The 21,372-nt window shown below is 42.0% G+C and overlaps 2 protein-coding genes and 1 long non-coding RNA gene across 4 annotated transcripts; 2 read left to right on the top strand and 1 right to left on the bottom strand.

The window, feature by feature from the left end:
- Positions 1 to 3,586: 3,586 nt before the first annotated feature.
- On the top strand, positions 3,587 to 7,922 carry LOC106602676 (uncharacterized). The gene is made up of 2 exons (XM_014195429.2): positions 3,587 to 3,913; positions 6,725 to 7,922. Exons 1-2 carry the CDS (start codon positions 3,843 to 3,845, stop codon positions 7,428 to 7,430), a joined length of 777 nt encoding a protein of 258 aa, XP_014050904.1. The 5' UTR covers positions 3,587 to 3,842; the 3' UTR covers positions 7,431 to 7,922.
- A 2,802-nt stretch (positions 7,923 to 10,724) lies between these two features.
- LOC106602675 (E3 ubiquitin-protein ligase ZFP91) lies at positions 10,725 to 17,729 on the bottom strand. 2 transcript variants are annotated; one of them, XM_014195427.2, is made up of 12 exons: positions 16,970 to 17,729; positions 16,517 to 16,551; positions 16,266 to 16,379; positions 16,000 to 16,042; positions 15,540 to 15,692; positions 13,853 to 13,936; positions 13,535 to 13,666; positions 13,219 to 13,269; positions 12,970 to 13,048; positions 12,596 to 12,710; positions 12,319 to 12,418; positions 10,725 to 12,132 (listed from the first exon to the last, which is right to left on the bottom strand). In XM_014195427.2, exons 1-12 carry the CDS (start codon positions 17,371 to 17,373, stop codon positions 11,055 to 11,057), a joined length of 2,388 nt encoding a protein of 795 aa, XP_014050902.1. In that variant the 5' UTR covers positions 17,374 to 17,729; the 3' UTR covers positions 10,725 to 11,054. The 2 variants fall into 2 exon arrangements, with proteins under 2 accessions (XP_014050902.1, XP_014050903.1); XM_014195428.2 differs by having other exon boundaries at positions 15,540 to 15,644; positions 16,970 to 17,728.
- A 161-nt stretch (positions 17,730 to 17,890) lies between these two features.
- On the top strand, positions 17,891 to 20,701 carry LOC106602703 (uncharacterized). The gene is made up of 3 exons (XR_001328281.2): positions 17,891 to 19,302; positions 19,481 to 19,740; positions 19,836 to 20,701. It is a non-coding gene; the product is annotated as an uncharacterized lncRNA (long non-coding RNA).
- Positions 20,702 to 21,372: the final 671 nt, after the last annotated feature.

Below are 21,372 nucleotides of genomic sequence, written 5' to 3'. Positions count from 1 at the left end.
GTCTGTAAACATCTAAAATGCGTTGGCATTAATAGCCTACAGCCAGAAACAAACAAATAACTTTTAAATGAAAGACGATAAATAGTTTGAAATAATGTAACAGTTGATTATGTAATTTTGTTAGGACCAGTGTGAAATCAACTTTATATTATCTTGAAGCCTTGGGTGTGAAAGATAACACCTTGAGCTATATATGAGGTGTACTATTTCTGTGTAATTCTGGAGCTAAAATCACGCTAAACCAGTTCAATTGGAATTTTAGAGGATTAAATGTATTAACAAAAATGTCAGACGTTTTTCTTCCAAAATGTCAGATGTATTTTTTTTGGTCAAGATTGGCAACATTCAGATATGTTCCAAAGTGAAATACCACTCCGATACTCAGGGTGGCATAGTGTCCACTTCAAACAGTGAAGCCATTTTGACTCATACATGCGCTTTCCTTATTAGCGTCACGGTAGCAACTTCAGCGTACCAACAACAACATTGACTTCCGGTGTTTCGATTTTACCTTCAAAATCAAAGTCTGCAGTAAAACGCTATGTGTATGAAACGAAATCAATCCGTTAACATTATGTTTCTAATGTATAACTACATCAGAGAAAAATCTAAACGTGTGACTATTTACCCATGCAACAGAACATAGCAATTCACTATATAGGGAATACATATTGGACTGTAGAGGAAAACGTTTACTTCCAGTCTCATTTACATTTACTTCCAAAAAGTGTTGCTGGACTTTTACTGTGGTCAAACAGCTTAAAATGGGGTGCCTGGACACTATACAATTACAATATACAATATTACACTATACAATTACACTATACAATTACAATATAGCACTATGACATAGGACGCATACAGTATCATACCTTATAATGTAAAAGACACATATCTTAATTTTCCTTCTGGGGTACACTTTGGAAGAAATACAACATACAATATGTTTATTCAAAAAGTCAAGAGAGATGCAAGTAAATTTGGTCAAAAAAAAGTATACTTTATTCATAAGAAATATCACATTGACTTGAATTAATACAATACAACTGATCATCAACAGTTACAAGTTCTAAATTAGTTTCAAGTTGTCACGTGCACACGTAAAGTGAAGTGCTGACTTGCTAGCTCTTTCCCAAAAATGCAGTATTCAATATCAAATAGTATGAAGTCGATTTTCTTTAAAACACATGAGAAATAAGAAAAACACGAGAAAGTAAGCTATATACAGGGTCAGTACCAGGGACACTGGAGTGGTCAAGGTAGATATGTACATGTAGGCAGGGGTAAGGAGAAAGTGACTGGTAGCAGGATAAATAATAACAAATCAACATAGCAGCAGCATAAAGGCACCCTCATACTAGGTTCGGTTTGCTTCTACCAGAACTCGGCTAGGCAAAGCGAACGTCTGTGCCTCGCATATTCCCTTTAAAAGACATTTGTTTGTAAAACGAGAAGAAAAATGGCAATATTATGGTTTGTCCCTCTTGAGACGACGTAGCAATAACATAGCCATAACACTTCCTCAAAATATTTCTAATCAATCAAAGATAAATACAGGCTTTAGTGGTGGGTGGGTGTGCATGTGTGGTGATGAGTGTGTAATGTCTATGTGTGTCGGTGTCAGTGTGAGTGTGTGTGCAGGAGTGTCAGTACGTGCATGTGTGAGTGTGTGGGTAGAGACCCGTGAGTGGCATATAGTGCAGATAGTCAGTGCAGATAGTCAGTGCAGATAGACCGTGGGTGAGGATGGGCAGCTATTTTCTAGCTGTTCAAAAGTCTCAGTGCCTGGAGTCACCATTATATTCACCTGATATATACACATTCTTACATAACATTTAATGCAATATTTTTTTCTTCTTCTGATACTTCGTACAAAATCTCTTGTTGTGAATGAATTCATTGATGTTATCTCCAAATAGGACTGCTTAAGTGAACACACACACACACACACATAGGGACCACAACTACTTCCATCTACTCCTCTCTTCACCATACGGAGCAGCACCTAGACCAAACCCTTAACCTACCCTATACCGGGTTTGTATCCAAATCCCAACCCTACCCTCCCCATACATCACTATTTGCCTTCTTTGAGTCCACCCCTGCCTTTATTCATGTTTTGTATCGTCGGATGTTCTGTTTTGACTCCTATTTTGTTCTTTTTCTTTTCATTTCTATAATTGTAAATTGACTTTGGGTTCTTGAAAAGCACTAAGTCCCATGCATTATTATCTACCTGAGCTTTGAAATTCCCACAATGATTAGAACATTCATATTTCAGAACAATGTCCACAACCTTTCCATGTAATGCCAAATACTGTAGGAACATATTTCTGTAGTGAGTGAAGAATGCCCTCCAGTTTCTTCTCATACTGCTTTATGGAGTCCATTATTTTAACACTCAATGTAATACTATTTCTTTTTCATGTTTATAGCTATGACCATCCAATGTGCTTTAAATGCACAGGTATTATAAAAAAAATGTAAACACCACCAATTTCATGCTATTCTAGGTAGCTTAGGCAGAACATCATCCTCTCAAAACAGAAATTCTGTAACTGTTGGCACATAAACACAACGTGATCCTCCAAATGAGATTGTATAAGATCAAGGTACACATCAATTTAGTGTTGTGTGGGTGTGTGCGTGGTGATGAGCGTGCATGTGTGTTGGTTTATATGTGTGCTGGTGTCAGTGTGTGTGCAAGAGTGTCAGTGTTGGCGTGTGTGACTGTGTGGGTAGAGACCCGTGAGTGGCAAGTACTCAGTGCTGATAGACAGTGGGCCAGGCTGGGCAGCCATTGCCTAGTTTTTCAAGTCTCAGTGCCTGGAGTTATTGGCTGTTCAAAAGTATCAGTGCTTTGGGATAGAAGCTGTCTCGGAGCTTGTTGGTCCGAGACCCAATGCTCCGGTACCGCCTATATGATCTATGAATCAGTACAAAACCCAAGTCCAAGAGGCAAACCTTTTGATGGAAAAAAAAAAATGATGATAATAATAATACTAAAAATACATAAAACAACTTTTGATTGATTGCGACCAAGGTGGGTTTAAGAAAATTGTTGGAAGGCATAGCATATTTGGGGGTAACATAAACCTATAGCAATATGATTTTACTAGGATACTGCCTCACTTTTAATAATAGTTTTCACTCTATAAGCCAATATGTAATTTATAAGCCTATAGTGTATTGCATTGGAACCAATGGTGTGGGTAGAGTAGAACGTGTGGCTGGCCATATAGACCCCAATCCCCCATGAAATAACACCATATATAGACTCTACAGATACCAGTGAAGAGTCCCAATCCCACTTTTACATCGGCACGTAGAATAGTTCTCTCTATAAACCAATATGTATTTCATATACAGTGTTTGCATTGGGGGCATTTATTTGACCTTGTTTTAAAACCCAAATGTAATGCAAATATCACTTCATTATGAACACATATGAGTTATTGTTAATTATTGTTTAGACAATTATTGCTCATATATCATGAAAATGTACAGGTTACGTGCTCTTTTATACTATTACGTGGGGAACTTTTATTTATTTGGAATATTTTCGAAATTCCGTGACCCAGAAGTACTTTTTTAGTGTTGCTGACACTTTCTTTTGGATTAGCAAATTGTAGCTACACCAACAACAGAAATACAACAATTCATACATGTATTGAGCAACAAACATCTTCATACGGATTATAACTGCCAGTTCAATCAAACATAAAACGCAGACCGCAATTTGTGACTGGATTAAAGCGAAACAAGGACGAAGAGAGAAACAAATATAGCTACTAGCTAACATTACGTTAGCCTGTTAACGTAAAGGCTATCAGCAAGCTGACATGAATTCTCTCGTCGGCTACGGCGTGTCCTCAGATTCTGACAGCGATGGGGATATTGTAAACAACAAGAAGTAAGTTACAATTCAGGAATACAATTTAGCAAACCTTTGTTTGTGGAAGATTAATTGAAAAGATTGACTTGTGTTTCATAGAGCTCGCCAGTTTGTAGTCCTAAAACCCGGAAATGAGTTACCTGGTTCGTTCAGCAATTCCTATGGGGAAAAAATAGGGTTTGGGGATAAATGCAGAAAATAAGGTCTGAGGTTAACACAGGTTTAGGAGATCTTATATGTTTTGTTCTATGAGATAATATCAGTCAGTTTTATTTAATCTAACCTTTATTTTATCAGGGAGTCATATTGAGACCAAGCTCTATTTTACAGATGAGCCCTGGGTTGCATAAATGACAGAAAATACACACATCAACATATAAATACAAAAAGCAAGCAGAAAGAAAAACACGGTCATAAAAAACAAACACATTCATTTGTACTAAGGTCCTCAATCAGCTCTCTGAATTGTGCTAGAGGCACCAACACAACACATTTAAGAACATTTGGAAGATTGTTCCATAAATAAGGTGCAAAAAAACTACAAGATGATTTACATAACTCAGACCAAAGGAATTTCCAGTTAGCCATCCCTGAGACCCAGTGTGGTAACTCGTATGTCTAAAGTTTAGTAAAGATATTGGGTACAGTGGGACTTATTGTAAAATAGCTTTATGAATGAAAACATAGCAATGTATCAACCTACGTGACATAAAAGAGGGCCAAGCAACTTTCTGGTAGAGAATGCAGTGATGAGTCCTACAATTGTTGGCCATAATAATGCGCTATGATAAACTGCATCTAACGGCTCTAATGAAGTGGCAGCTGTGTTCCTAGTATAGATGATGATGCCGTAGTCTATGGCCGATAGGAACGTCGACTGAATAATCCGTTTTCTACTACTTAGCGAGAGGCAGCACCTATAGAAGAAGCTCATTTTTATTCTCAGCTTCTTAACTAACTTGGCAATATGCTTTTTAAAAGACAGATTTTTGTCTATCCAGATGCAGGGACACGATCAATATGGACACCATCCAAAGTACATATGCTTAAATCATCAGAGTTATTTTTATGCTCTCTAGAGAACAACATATACTTATGTATACTCATTTCAGGTCAATAAAGTTTTTCTATAATACAATGATGGCAGACTGTAGTTCAAATACAGCCTGCTCAACTGTGGGGGCAATAGAGTACACAACAGTATCATTGGCATATCAGGTTGCAATTTAATGTAAAAAGTACATGACCCAAAATTGACCACTGCGGGACACCTTTTTTAACATCCAGGAAACCTGATTTAACACCATCAGTAGATAGACATTGAGTTCTATCTGTCAAGTCATTTTTTAAATAGTTACATTTACTGGTCTAGGCCAATTGAGGAAAGCCTCTGAATTAGCAGTGAGTGATGAACTGTATCGAAAGCCCTTGACAGGTCAATGAAGAGGTCATCTCAATGTTGCCTTTAATCCATACAGTTAACCGCTAAAATATTTGAATTCTTTATTAATTCTCAGCTAAGATCTTTCTTATCTTTGAAATGTATTCTAAATGTACACTACCGGTTAAAAGTTTTAGAACACCTACTCATATTTATTTATCTTGCTCCTTTGCACCCCAGTATCTCTACTTGCACATTCATGTATGCATATATATATATATATATATATATATTGTGTGTGTGTATATACATACATGCATACATACATACATTATATATATACATACATACATACATACATACATACATACATACATACATACATACATATGTGTATATATATATATATAATGTGGTATATATATAATGTGTGTGTGTGGTATATATATATATATACATACACATTATATATATATATATATATATATATAATGTGTGTGTATATACAGTGCCTTGCGAAAGTATTCGGCCCCCTTGAACTTTTCAACCTTTTGCCACATTTCAGGCTTCAAACATAAAGATATAAAACTGTAATTTTTTGTGAAGAATCAACAACAAGTGGGACACAATCATGAAGTGGAACGAAATTTATTGGATATTTCAAACTTTTTTAACAAATAAAAAAACTTACTTTGGAAAAATAAAAAACTTTGGAGAGTGTTTTCCTTGCTTTAGCCCAGGCCTGATTTCTCATCTGAATGAGTTCAGATAGATCTAACCTTTGGTTTTCTTCGGCGCTATCTTTGACTCTAAATTGTTTTAAAAGGGGTGTGTTTATTTGTCAGAGGAATACATATACATTTTCTAGAGCCAATTCTGGGTCAGGAATACAGGAGACAGTGGCTAAATCAGAGTAGAACATGTTATGTAAAACCCCTTAAGGAGAAAACTTAATTAAACAAGGATTAGTATTTTGCTGTTTCGTATCTCTAATGCATACTCCACTAGACACATATTAGTTAACGTTACCTTTGAATTATGACGCCTTTGTGCTTTATGCTTGTTTTGATTACATAAATGTTTCAAAATGGACAAAAAGTGACGTTAGCTGATGAAGATTATGTCAAGGAACAAAACATATAAGATCTCCTAAGCCTGTGTTTACCACAGACCTTATTTTTGGCAGTTAACCAAAAACCCTCTGAAAACGCCATTCATTTCCCCATAGGCTTTGTCCAATGAACCATGAGTTGGTGCCTACAAAAAGATGCCATTACTATTGTTCTCTATGGAGAGGAGTGTTGTGATTGGTCTTGCTACCCAAACCAGATATGATTTCATCTTCCAGTCAAGTTAAATATTTCCAGATTGAGAAGTCCTTTAAATCTTTTTTTGAATAACACTACAGCTAGTATACCAGTCCATTTATACATGTTTTTTCTTTGAAGGACTGAGAGCAAGGTGGATGGACAGACCCAGAAAAAGGGCCGCAATTTCCTCCTAGAGTCCGGGTCAGCCTCCAGTGAGTCGGACTGTGACTCCTATCCAGAGGAAGAGGTGGACCCCGTATCTCAACTACAACCAAAACGCCCTCCTCCTGTCTGTATGGGTCCCCCCGCAGAGTCCCGGACCCTTCTCCTCCCCGCACCCCCTAGCTCCCTCTCCCACAAACTCCCCCCTCCCCCCCTCGGGGCCTCGTCCAAGAGTGGCGTATTCGCCAACCCCTTCAAGGCTCAAGCCGACCAGAAGCTCAACGTCTTGCAGAAGCACGTCCCTCTCACAGTGCAGGCCCGGCCCTCCCAGATAGGGGGCAAGAGGATGTGTGTGGCGTACAGGAAGGACGGACGCTGCAGGTTCGGGATCAAATGCAAGTTTGCCCACGACAGCGATCTCCAGAGCTCCATCATTCCCAATGACTATGACCCCCCTGCGGATGACGCTCCCGGATCGCACCAAGCTGAGTCCAACGCAGGAGGCTCTTCATACATGGGTCGCCAGAACTTTCACCACAACCAGGGAGGAGACCCTGAAGAGGAGGAGGGTCAGCAGTCTAGGAAGAGGAGAGTAGGGCTGAGTAACACCCTAGTGCCTCCTAAAAGGGCGTTGAAGAATTATGCAATGCAGAGGAAGAGAGAACAGGTCAATTTGAACTGAGCGACTTGTACAGGAATACTGTCAGCAGCAATACACTGTGTGTGTGTGTGTGTGTGCGTGTGTGCGTGTGTGCGTGCGTGCGTGCGTGCGTGTACACTCACATTGTTTTAGTGTGTGACAGAGAAAATGGGAATGTGTTCCAATTTTGTACCATTATTCTGCACTCATTTACTCCCCCCCATGGATGTAAAAGGAATGGACTGGTGTAAAATATGGTTTAAACTTCTCCCTACCCATGCTTACGAGTGAGCAAGTGCAAACTAATCAGACTACAGCCAGAGAGTATTCTATACACCGCTTGTCAGTATGCAAGATAGGATAACTATACCACACTTCCAAACCTCTGTTCAGTCCAGTACATATACTTCAGATTGGTAGTTTGTACATGAGAAGTTTTTGTAGTTTCATTGAAAACGTATTCCTTTTGGAAGAAACTGTCCGTTGGAAATATAAGCTACATTTTATCATTGTTAAATAAACGCTTTAAATGTTTGTTATTTGTGTTTTCGTGATCACTTAATGATAAATGGACATAGGAACTGGAGATACAAATAAAGTTATGGATCGAGTTTAGGAAAATATAATCATTAATTTAAACGGCTTTTCTTGATTAGAGAAAGATTGAAAGGAGAGGCAGCACAGGGTTACTTTTTTTGATCAGTTGCAACACACTTCGGCATCAGTCCCAATGTAAGCACACACACACTTAGCTCCTGCTTTTTGGGATGGATCTATTGGAGCCCCATACACTGGCGATTGATGCTTCTCCAGCCAAAAACTGCAATGAAAGCCAAGATTGAATGGAACAGACAGCGGGCTCTGATGCTGAGGCAAGCCCAACTGGCTAGCGGACTATTGGCAGGAGAGGGGGGTGGCACCTCGGCTAAAGTCGCAAAAAAACAGACTCTCGAGGAGGGTTCTTCATTGAAGAAGAGGAGGGACAGGAGGAGCAAAGGGGGAATAAGGTGGTGCATCAACCAGGTATGTAAATGTATAACTAATCAAACATGGCAGGAGGCAGCAAGGTCATAACTGTTGCGTTATGTCAACGTCTATCAGAGGTCATCTATCTAGCAGCTATGCTCTCATCTGTCAAAGATAAGATCCATTGGTTCATGTGTGCCCCCGTATGGATTCATGCCATAGCAAATGCCAGTGGCTAAGGGGAGTCAGTTTCTTTCTATGGCCCAGCTACCTGAAACAATGGCCATATCAATAACAAACAATTATCAAGATTGTCACAAGAAACAATCAGTGACAACAATAATCAAGGGTGTTTTTTTTTACTGACTAGGGAACCTTGGCTGACTGACTCCTAGCACTCTGCATTGACCGTAAGTTGCTCTTGATAAGAGCATCTGCTACATGACAAAAATATCACATGTAATGTACTAGTAGTGTAGACAGTGTTGAGTTAGCCTGGGCGCCATGTCTGCTTGGTCTGACAATTCCGCATGCAGTTGGCTAGAGAGCAGAAACGCTCCTTAGAGGTGGGGTGGTCCGAGGAGTCCAGAGAAAACAGGGAGGTGCAGAAACGCTTCAACTCAAAGGTCAGTAACACTTAAAAAAAAAAAATTGTGAACAATTTTTTATAAACATGAATTAAAATACTGGGATTGAGACAGACAATTGGCTTTACAGACAACAGATCAACTGTGTTCTGATCCTCACGCAGACACACGGCCACGCAAGTCACCTAATATAGATCAAACATACCACCTCCGGTGGATTGTGGGTGATGCAGTTTTGTTTCTTTTTTGATTTAAACGATAAACCTGCACACTGAGCTTGCCAGTATCACTTATGTTTATTTCGGCTTATTTATTCATATTAAATGTTTTAGATTGTTATTTAGTCTGTTGTGAACCGAGCTGTGTCGTGCAGTGAGGAGAAGCGTGTGGACAAAGGACACCAGTGCTCACCAGCACGAGTACGGCCCTGAGGAGCTAGTGGTTGAAGAGGAGGATCTCTACAGGAAGGTCTGTAAAACCTGTGGACACCAACTGACCTATGAGAATATGTAGCTTAGTGTCCTTTAAACCTTATCCCGGGGGCCCACAGGGTGAGTTATTTTTTTGTGGACCACTGGTAGACACCGGACACATAAACCGAGATTCAAATCACTTACCATGTACTTGACACAATTCCTTGTAGCTGAAGCAAGATCTTCCTGAAATCGTATATAGGCCTCAACACATGCCATACACAATGTGGCCACAAGAGGGCAGACATACATGAACATTTCTCTACATGTTGTGCTGTTCAGAAGCTGGGGATAGCTATCATACTATAAAATATCAACTTGATCATTTCCCTTTTATATTGACAATTTGTAAGATAATGTAGAAGGATCTATGTCTGAAATAAATATTTTTACATCATTTGATGTTTTTGCAATAAAATGTATATTTAGTTGGATAAAGCCAGGATAAAATATGGAGTGGACTGTGGAAGGTCCGAAAGCGGTTGACATTGAAGTCAATTCCGACATATGCAGCATTTACTTTGAATGCGATTTCCACGACCTCTAACATTGCCATAAACTGTCCGTCTCTGAGCGAGTTCCTCTGCCCAGGCTTTGCCGATGCATGCCCGATCTATAGGCTTGATTCAATCAGATCAAGTGATCGTTAACACCCGCTTAGCTGGTGTTTTGGCGGCGTAACGGCGTTAGAGCTGTCAAATCAGTGAGCACACACCCATCCCACTTGCATTAGATGTTCAGAATGAGAAAGTGTAGGCTATATAGAAATAATGACTCAGAAATCCTCCTTTCGTTGAATGATTTCCAATCAACCTAATCAAGGTTTAGGCTAGATAAGGCTACATCTCACATTCCAGTGTTTTCTAACTTGTAAACAAGGCTGCATGGGGATTTCTTTCGATGTGATTCCATGCAGCCAATGTCAACTCTAGGGATAATGGCATAAGCCGCTTGTAGATTGAACAGCTCTAACGCAGTTCCACCTCCAACACCACCACTACAAGGGTGTTGGCTAGGGCGGATCTGATAGAATCTAGGCCCTACTGTTAGAAACAAAACTGTGTTTGTTTGCCATGGAAAATTGAGGACCGTAGTATTGTGATACTAGTATCATGAGGATGGTGGGAGGGGTTCATTGTAATGGCTGGAAAGGAAACTATGGAACGGCGTCAAACACACCAAACACGGGAACGTGTTTGACTCGGTTCCATCGATTCCATTCCAGCCATTACAATGAGCCCGTCCTCCTATAGCTCCTCCCACCAGCCTCTTCTGATGAAAACGCTAAACACACAAACACAGAAGGCCAGTTGATGGGTATAGATGGCTACATCACTTTATGTACAAAGGCAACAACTCACACACACACACCTGCCCTGATGCGGGTAGATCTAAAAAGCTACCAAAAGTGACTATAAATACATATTTCTGTGATCCTATATATTTCAAATGGTGCCACAATACATTAGGAGGGACATAGCTAGACCTCTCCCTTTATTACCGTCTTTCCCAGTTTCCCCTAACCTCGAAATCCAAACCGAATCACGTTATGTTGTTTCACTTTCCTAATTAGTCATCGTAAAGTGAAACAGCTGAATTCAGTTTGAATTTCCAGGCTAGTCCCCCCCCAACCGACTACTCTAGATAAGTACATGTTGCATGTGCACCTCTGTGGCATCGGTCAAGACATCCCCCTCAACCACTCCGTCCCCCTCTCCGCCCCCTTCCCAAACTACCTCTCCCTCCCGTACAGTCTCACACTGTTGAAGGGTGTTAGCGGAAGGAGAGGAGGCAGCGAGAACAGAATCGTCCAGAGCGTAGCTTTCGCTACAACCCACAGTGGTTGGGTCCTGAAGCTGAATGTCCTGAGTTTGGGGCGGAGGTTGAAGTTGGGGTTGGACCTGGGCCAAGAGAGGGAGGTTGGCGGTAGAAATATGGGAGCTACTCTGGAGGGTTTGGAGTTGCTGGGGGGTGGCTAACAAGGGGATCTGCTGGAGATGCGTCTGCGACCCGTCGACGGTCTGGAAGGTCATGTGGAGAATCTGTGGCTGCTGATTCTGTTGCTGCTGCTGATAAGACTGCAGGGTCATTTGCTGGAGCTGCTGGGGCTGATGCTGCTGGGTCACTACCGAGCCGGAATGAAGGGCCAGTTGCTGCATCTGGGCCTGCTGCTGCTGCGGGGAAGTGGCCGCCACCTGCTGAACAAAATGAAGGGGCATCTGGAGCTGGAGGGTGTGGTGGGTCTGCTGCTGCTGGGTGTCGGAGGGCGATGGGGGGTCGATGGGTGACAGGGCGATGGTCAGGGGCATCTGCATGGCATGGAGTCCCTGGTCCTGACTCACTACTACCACCTGGTGGCTCACCTGACCCATCTGAGCTACCTGTTGCCCCATGTGGGTCACTTGTTCACCCACTTGGGTCACCTGCTGGGCGGGCTCCAGTCGTACCAGCTCCCCCTGGTTCCCGACACAACCCACTCCCGAGGCCTCCAGCAGGGAGGCGGGGGTAGTGATGAGGGCCCCTGCGTTGGCCGCCAGGGCCTCTGCGATGAGCACCTCCGGGTGGCTCTTGGCCTTGTGGGCCACCACACTGTCCTTCTTCTCAAACTTCTTGTTACAGATGGAGCAGGAGAACTGGTAGGTGGCATCAGCGTCGTGCTTCTTCATGTGCCAATTGAGGGATGCCTTCTGGCGGCAGGTGAAGCCGCAGATCTCACATCTACAGGAAGTGAGAGCAAGTGAAGTAGAACGTAAAAGAGAAAGGGACGGGGGGGACGGGGGACGGGGGTAAATTCAGGGGGTCAGATGAGGTGCAGGTACGGACAGGTGCAACATTTAAATAAATGGATGTGAATGAATTAACAACCAGGCAAACAAATAAATGAGGTTGGCGATGGAAACTCACTGCAGTGGTTTCTCTCCGGTGTGGATCATGCGGTGCACAGCCAGGTTGTGGGAGCTCTTGAAGGCGCGGGCGCAGAATTCGCAGATGTAGTCCCTCTGGTCTGAGAGAGGGAACAGAGAGAGTTAGCAGTAGCTCATCACAGAAAACAATGACAGGTCAAGCGCTGCTTCTGTGATTGCATGTATACTGTACTTGTGTGTGCATGTCAATGTTAAGTGAGGATAGTTAGCATTCAGTGTGTCTGAATGTGGATCTCTACGTGTGTGTGTGTGTTTACCGGTGTGGTGCTTGGCATGGCGAAGTAGCTGTTTCTGCAGCCTGAAGAGTCTTCCGCAGGATGGGTGAGGACATACAAACTTCTTCTTCAAAAGGTGCTGGTACTTAATATGGTGCTGGGAATTACAGGAAAAAGAGAGTCAGCGAGAGAGACGAAGGACAGGGAAAAAAAGCTTAATACTATTCACCTGCGTTGGGGTCAATTCCATTTCAACAGCCAATTCAGGAAGTGAAATTGAAATTCAATTGCATGCATTGAAGAAAAAAAAATCTGAATTGAAATCGACCCCAACCCTGTTCGTGCACAACTCAATCTCAGAATAGCTTGTGCGCTTCATCGTCGCTATGGCGACCACTACAGTTGCTATGGCAGACCTGCAAGTAGCGAGGGTGAGCCAGGACTGTGCCACACCCCTCCATCTCACAGCGCACGTACTGCACCGGGGGCTTCTTCCTGTGGGGGCGGGACACGACAGAACTGTCAATCATGCATGTCAATCATCATGTATGTCAAAGGTGAGGGTTCAGCTTTTATACATATGATCTCACTAATGTTTTTCTTAGTTGACTGTAAAATAATGAATAACGAGTATTGTTGCAGTTGAACAGTAATGTCAACTTTACCTTCTTTTCGGGAGCCGGGGACTTTTATCATCTTTCCTTCGCCTGCCTCTCCTGAGGGAGAGAGAGAATAAAATAAGTTGGAGAACTCTATTCAAGCAAGGAGTTAAAAATCAAGAGAACAAACCAATGCCAGATCCAATTCAAATTCCCAAAGTGACAGAAGTCTACCCTTGCACATCCGTCCTTTGAAGTCTGAAATTGCACACTTTCCTTTATGGATTTAACAATGGTGGAAACGCCCGCCACTTCCAATGCTTTTAAATACATGATGGGGAGAGTGCAAGTGCACACTTTGGGAGAATCGGGGGGGGCATACTTTCTGGGCAAATCCCCCTCTCCGAACTCGTTCTCCAGCTTCACGTCTGTGCCCTCTATCTTGATTCCTGGCTCCTTCTCTTTTTTCTCTTTCTGTCTCGGAGGGGGTTTGCGCCGTGGTTTGGGGGCATCCCTAAGAGACAGAGGATCCATTTGGAAGGTCAACAGACAGGTCACATGGGTAAAACGCACACAAAAACACACGCAAACATTTATATGCATACGCACACCCATTCACACAAAGGGAATAATACATTGGAGCTGACATGCACACACACACACACTCCCAAAGGGAAAGCATTACGACACACATACACACCTAGTAGTCTCAGCCTCCGGGTTGTAGCTCTGGTCGTTGAGGTCATCTCTGAAGGGAATGTCATCATCACTGCTGATTTCCCCACTGTAACACAAGCACAGTGCTCAAACTCATAGCCGTACACACACAATGATCCTACCACACCTCCACTTGTTAAACATGTACAGTTGAAGTCAGGTTTACATACACTTATGTTGGAGTCATTAAAACTCGTTTTTCAACCACTCCACCAATTAATTGTTAACAAACTATAGTTTTGGCAAGTCGGTTTGGACATCTTCTTTGTGCATGACACGTAATTTTTCCAACAATTGTTTCCAGACAGATTATTTCACTTATAATTCACTGTATCACAATTCCAGTGGGTCAGAAGTTTATGTACACTAAGTTGACTATGTCTTTAAACAGCTTGGAAAATACCAGAAAATTATGTCATGGCTTTAGAAGCTTCTGTTCGGCTAATTGACATCATTTGAGTCAATTGGAGGTGTACTTGTGGATGTATTTCAAGGCCTACCTTCAAACTCAGTGCCTCTTTGCTTGACATTATGGGAAAATCTAAAGAAATCAGCCAAGACCTCAGAAGAAAATGGAAGACCACAAGTCTGGTTCATCCTTGGGAGCAATTTACAAATGCCTGAAGGTACCACATTCATCTGTACAAACAGTAGTACGCAGTATAAACACCATGGGACCATGCAACCGTCATACCGCTCAGGAAGGAGACACGAAAACAGGTTCAAAAGTATCTGTATCCACAGTAAAACGAGTCCTAAATCGACATAACCCGAAAGGCTGCTCAGCGAGGAAGAAGCCACTGCTCCAAAACTGCCATAAAAAAGCCAGACTACAGTTTGGAACTGCACATGGGGACAAAGATTGTACTTTTTGGAGAAATGTCCTCTGGTCTGATGAAACAAAAATAGAACTGTTTGGCCATAATGACCATCGTTATGTTTGGAGGACAAAGGGGGGGCTGCAAGCCGAAGAACACCATCCCAACCATGAAGTACGGGGGTGGCAGCATCATGTTTCATGAAGATGGAAAATGATGTGGCTATATTGAAGCAACATCTCAAGACATCAGTCAGGAAGTTAAAGCTTGGTCGCAAATGGGTCTTCCAAATGGACTCCCAAGCATACTCCCAAAGTTGTGGCAAAATGGCTGAAAGACAACAAAGTCAAGGTATTGGAGTGGCCATCACAAAGCCCTACACTCAATCCTATAGAAAACTTGTGGGCAGAACTGAATAAGCGTGTGCCTACAAACCTGACTCAGTTAAACCAGCTCTGTCAGGAGGAATGGGCCAAAATTCACCCAACTCATTGTGGGAAGCTTGTTGAAGGCTACCCGAAACGTTTGACCCAAGTTAAACAATTTAAAGGCAATACACTCAATTAGTATTTGGTAGCATGTAAACTTATGACCCACTGGGAATGTGATGAAAGAAATAAAAGCTGAAATAAATCACTCTCTACTATTATTCTGACATTTCACAGTCTTAAAATAAAGTGGTGATCCTAACTGATCTAAGACAGGGCTTTTTTTTTTTTTATGTCAGGAATTGCGAAAAACTGAGTTTATGTATTTGGCAAAGGTGTATGTTAACTTCCAACTGCAACTGTACGTGGACTATTGATTATTGCCTATACTGATTCACACACACTGCTGTCTCGCCAACATTACCTCTGAGACTGTGGCTGGAAGCTGAGGTCTTTAGGGTCATCTTGGAAAGGAGACTCATCTTCTCCTCCCAAGAGAACATCTTCTTCATTCTCCTCTTTTTTCTCACTGAGGCGAGAGGAGTCCGTGTTACTACGGCAGCACAGACCCAAACCTCTTTCATACGCACACGCACACACACAGCCATCCAGCCATGAGATAAGTAAGAATGCGGTTAGTTTATTCACCTCAACTAACCGGTGCCCCCGCACATTGACTCTGTACTGGTACCCCCGTGTATATAGTCTCGCTATTGTTATTTTACTGCTGCTCTTCAAATTTTATTTCTTATTCTTATCCGTATTTTTTTAAACTGCATTGTTGGTTAGCGGAGCGTAAGTAAGCATTTCACTGTAAGGTATACCTGCTGTATTTGGCGCATGTGACTAATAAAATTTGATTTGAAATGCATGTGTATACTCACATCCTAACTGTCTTCTTTGCAACTACCTTTGCTTCCGCCTCCACTGGAAAAAATAAAACATTATCACACAATGCCAATACAACAATTACAATTTGATTGGGTTTTTTCAGGATGACACATTCCCCTCTGTCTCGGGAACGGCCCAACCCCCACAGAGTTGATGTAACCGACCAGAAAAATCAAACCCCAGGTGTCCATGCAAACCAAGACGTTCTTAGCCCACTCAGTTTAATCCCAAACATAATTTAGCTGGTTGGTGTGCCTACCGGTTGGGTTGTCGGTGCCAGGCTCACTCTTGCACACAGGCTTGGCGGACCCCCTGGCACCCCGGGCAGAAGGGGCCTTGGCACGCGTCTGAGCATTCTGTGAGTGAGGGTGGGCTGGAAAGGGCAAAGTGAGTGCCATCATACACACCTTGAATTAGAACACTAATTCAAGGTGTGTCTTACTAGTTTGTTACTGTAGCCACATATCTTTGTCTAGGTTTATCAAGCAATGCATGAGGGTGGTCACCTACCTTGGACATCAGTGGGTTTCCTTGGGTCCCCTGAGCTGCAGAGAAAGAGTTATCAAAATAGTGATAACTTCTCGGCTGACTTTCTGTTAATCTAGCTATGTACAATGTGCCATAATCATGAGTTGATATCATTCAAGACTGCTACATACAGGTTGCAACTTGACAAAACCGCTCACACCGGTAATGGGAGGACAGGTAAAGAACATTAGACATTAAAACCAGGTATTACCCCTCCCTCTTCCTCCTCCCTTTTTAAAGGAACTGTGCTGGAATACGTACATGTCAGGGTATACAATTAGCAGCAATGCATACAACCGGTTTTATGGCCGTAAAATGTTGACAAGCAAACTTGGCTGGCTAACAATTTCACAGGCATGTAAAGATGTTACGTTTATTGCAGAGGACACGGCTATATTGCAATTTATGGTGTACTAAAGGCGTATACGAACGTACTCATGAGCTTGACTACTGTCATCCCCGACCTCTCCGGTACTCTCTGTTGAAGCTGCGGAGGAGGCATTTTTCCTGGGTCGTGGACAAGCAGCCTTCCTCCGGCGGTTTACGGCTTTGTCAGGGCTCGATTCTTCTGCATCGTCACTCTTCTCGCTCTGCAACCAAGCTGGTAGTGTTCGTGTAGACCGGTCCCGTAACACTCGTCCAGAACTCGGAGTGCCTGGTGTTGCTCCATTCGTACACGGCGAAGGAGAAACCCCCTTCTTCCGGCCGACTCCTCGGCCTCTCGAAGTCCTGCGCGGGGTGATCGCTGCACTCGAGGCCGGGGATTGTACCGTGGCCTTGTCATCCTCGGGCTCTTCCCTTTTATTGTTATCGCTGATTTGGGTGATTTGCGGCTCCATCACCGCGTGTTCCCGGTTCTTACCCTTTTGTCCCGGACCGTATTTATTACTTTCTCTGATACTGTACTGACAGTAAACAAATGATTACATTTGATATAACATCGATGAAAGCGCTTGGATTGCTAGCTAAAGGCCGTAATCCGACTGTGACATAATTCACAGAATTCGGGCCTAGTCCGCAAATTATAAGCGTTCATTTATTGATCAATAATAAAAACTTTCCTTAATTCCTACTATAATAATAAACCATATCCATTTTTAAAGAACCAGACACTATTTTTGCATTCTTAAAGCTATAGTAAACCTAACTATTTGCACGGGCCATGTCGCGTTACCACTTTGTTGCGTCTCCTTTAAGCCAAAATAAAACCAAGGTTAAATGCATAAGCAACATTCTTTTCAGCAGATGCACACGTTCGCATCATCATCACCCAAACATATAAGTACAGACCACATAGCATGTGTTGGTCCCATCCCAGTTGTTTACAGATCAGTGAAATTGGACGCGCAGGAGCTGTGCAAAGAGTCCGCGCGCACAGACAGCCCTTCTAGTCATGGGAAATGTAGGCCGACTGCAAAGATCACACATGCTATTTTATCTGATTTTATTTTGAATGTAAAGTCTAACAAAGTACAGTGAATGTAAGAGTAAATTGTGTTATCCAGTCCTTTCTTTGTAAATTATACAATGTTTTGTTATTTTATGTTTTGCAAGTTATTTTGCCATTAGATGGCAGTGTAGCCTTAAAAGTGGGACGACTATTCTAAAATGACTGGGTAGCAGACGGGGCGCTGTTCGGAAGCCACTATCAACAATCTCTCACAGTCTCACGTCATAATTAGACACATTCATCCATGTTTCTCAAATTTCAAAGTGTTTAAGGTTAAGTTGAGGCATTAACTCCGAAATCTTAAGGTTAGGCGTTTACTCCGAATTCAAAAATCTCAAACAACTTTCTATTGCTGGTTTCAGACTTGGAACCTTTGGAATCAGAGGCCGATGCTTACTGTTGCCCCTAGTGGCTAGTTCCCAGGTTCCATGTAAAAAAAGAAAGCTTCTTACCAAAGAGCAATTTCTCAAGCAAGAATTTTGCTAGGACTTTCTGGAAGTGGTTTGAGTGGGGAGGGGAAAACTAAAAACGAGCTATTATTGGCAGAGGGGTTTGGAACTCTCTTTCTTATTGGTCTATTAACTAATTTACCACCTGGTGATGTCACCAGGCAGGCCAAAACTCCATCTGACCAAAACAGGCTGTAATTTCAGGCAGTCTTGTCAAACAGCTTTTCCACTAGAGGGCATTATCATAATTTTCACAATTTCGCAGTATCACAGTTTTTTCCAATTGCTAACACACTAAAATGACATCCACAGCACAATTATTTAAACTGACACACAGAGAGCAAAGCCTCTTCTCAAGTCTCCAAAAGTCTAAACACATTTTCTGCTTTACACACATTTTGCAATTCATAATGGCACTTATTAAATGCACTGCACACGGTTCTCTGCATAAGACACAACAATCTGACATAAAGTCACATGTTTGCCATTTCAAAACACTGCCATTCAAAATTACACTACATGAGCTAATTGGCCAATACATGTGCCACCTGGCCAAACACCTCAATGGTTAATTGTTACCACTTCAATCAGGAAGTAAGCACTATGAAAAGACCACAGGTGAGCACCTTTTGTTTTACAACAACAATGGAAGCCGTTGCAGAGAGAGGAAAAGGGAGGGTGAGAATGAGAGAGAGGGGGAGGAAGAGTGAGAGGTAGGAGTAGAGCTGGTAGAGGAGTTCATGTCCAAAGAAGACAACAACTTTCAAATGAAATCAGAGCAACCTTAGTTGATCATGTCATCAACCATGGGCTGACAATGCGAGAGGCTGGACAGAGAGTGCAGCCCAACTTGAGCCATTGGAGTACAGGTATGTAACCAAAATTTCTTTCACACTATGTAGTACACCCCATGTCATAGTGTATCAGTTGGGTGACACTTGTTTACTTCATGAATGGCTGTCATACATTAACTGCACACATTTCCTGTAGAATTTACTCTACTGCATTGTCATATATATATATTTTTTTCTTCCAAATGACTGAGAGACGCAACCATGGTGGAGGAAGGGGCCAAATGTTCACCGGGGTACATGAAGCTGCCATTGTAAACTTAGTTTTGGAAAATAATGAAATCAGATTACGAGAAATTCAAAGCCACATCATCCAAGACAACACCATATTCAACGAGTCACTGTCCACATTGGCTCGCATTCTCAAGCGAAACCAAATCAGAATGAAACAACTTTATAAGGTGCCGTTTAAGAGAAACTCTCAAAGAAACAGAGGTCAGACGAGTATATGTGGATGTAAGTACAATATTGACGGCAGTACACTACACGCAACATTGTTTCCCAGTGTACTGGATAACACCATATTGACTGCTTTTGTTCTTTGTTTTCAGGGAGTACTGGAAATGGATGCTCATGCAATCCCACATCTTTATAGATGAGGCTGGGTTCAACCTTGCAAAGACCAGAAAAGACCAGAAGAAGGGGGAGAAACGTCATTGGCCACAGAGCCATTATAGATGTTCCTGGCCAACGTGGTGGGAACATCACAATGTGCGCTGCCATCTCCAATACACATGGTGTCCTCCACCGTCATGCCAACCTTGGACCATACAACACAGCCCATATTCTCACATTTCTGGACAGACTCCACAACATTCTCATACCATCAAAGAACCCGATACGTTGTAGTATGGCACAACGTGAGCTTTCATCGTGCAGCCCCAGTCCAAAACTGGTTTGCTGACCACCCACTATTTCTCGTGGAATACCACCCACCATACTCACCATTTCTCAACCCCATAGAAGAGTTATTTTCGGCATGGCGGTGGAAGGTATACGACCGGCAGCCCTTTGTGCGCATGCCTCTTGTACAGGCTATGTGATGAGATTGATGTGGGTGCGATTCAGGGATGGATAAGGCACTCAAGGCGCTTCTTCCCTCGATGTCTGGCAAGGGAAGATATTGCCTGTGATGTGGACGAGGCGTTGTGGCCAGACCCAGCTGTGCGGAAAGATGCTGCCTAATTATTCTTCTTGCCTCTTTTCTATATTTTTTTTCTGCCCATTATTTATTTTTTTTCTGCAATTTTCTTTTTCAGTTTTGTTTTTTTGTCAGCATATTTTTGTTCAGTCCAATGTAACTATCTGCTGTGCACTGACTTGTTTGGTGAAAAAATAAAATGTTTCAACAGCATGTGTGTATCTGCAAATATTTCTGTGCATCTGAAGAATTTTCTACAATTTAAACTATTTTAGTATTATGGCAAAGCATACTAAAGATGAGAGTGCTTTTCATTATGCCCAACAGTGTGTAGTTGGTTAGACAAAAATCTGGTAATATGAATGAAGTGTGCCATTTCGTGCAAACGTTTGATTTTGATAATGCTATATGTAGTTTTCGTTGCAGTGCTTCATTTTGCAGGATATGAGGTATTTTGCGTGGTTTTGTGAATTGTGGTAAGTATTTTGATAAAACCAGCCTAGTTTGCAAAATTGTGTTTTAGCAATTGGGAAAAACTGTATTCCAACCTCATGGTGTGTAAATACAAAACACAGGCGTTTTTGACTGCAATGGGTCTTTAACATGGATTTTCACACAAAATGTATTTATTTAATTATATATTTAACAAAAAATGCAATATATTGACAAGAGTACATAAACCTAACATACAGGGGTATTACACTTCAAAAGAAAATGCACATTTGTCAAAAGTTTATGGTATGTACTGCTTTTTTGTTTTTACATTTTCTGATCATTTCAAAATGTTTCAGTTCTACCTTAAACAGTGGTCCATATCAGTTGGGTCAAAATAAAACGATTTCAGAATCTTCCAAAGAAACATTAAAAGTGGTTTCCCTTAATATAAACTATTCTGAATCTATCCAAAATCTTCAGACATGAGAGCCGACATGCACCTGTTGAAGTGC

The sequence above is a fragment of the Salmo salar genome, chromosome ssa04 (assembly GCF_905237065.1).
Source record: "Salmo salar chromosome ssa04, Ssal_v3.1, whole genome shotgun sequence".
Classification (NCBI taxonomy): Eukaryota; Metazoa; Chordata; class Actinopteri; order Salmoniformes; family Salmonidae; genus Salmo; species Salmo salar.
This window is presented reverse-complemented; position numbering and strand designations above follow the sequence as displayed.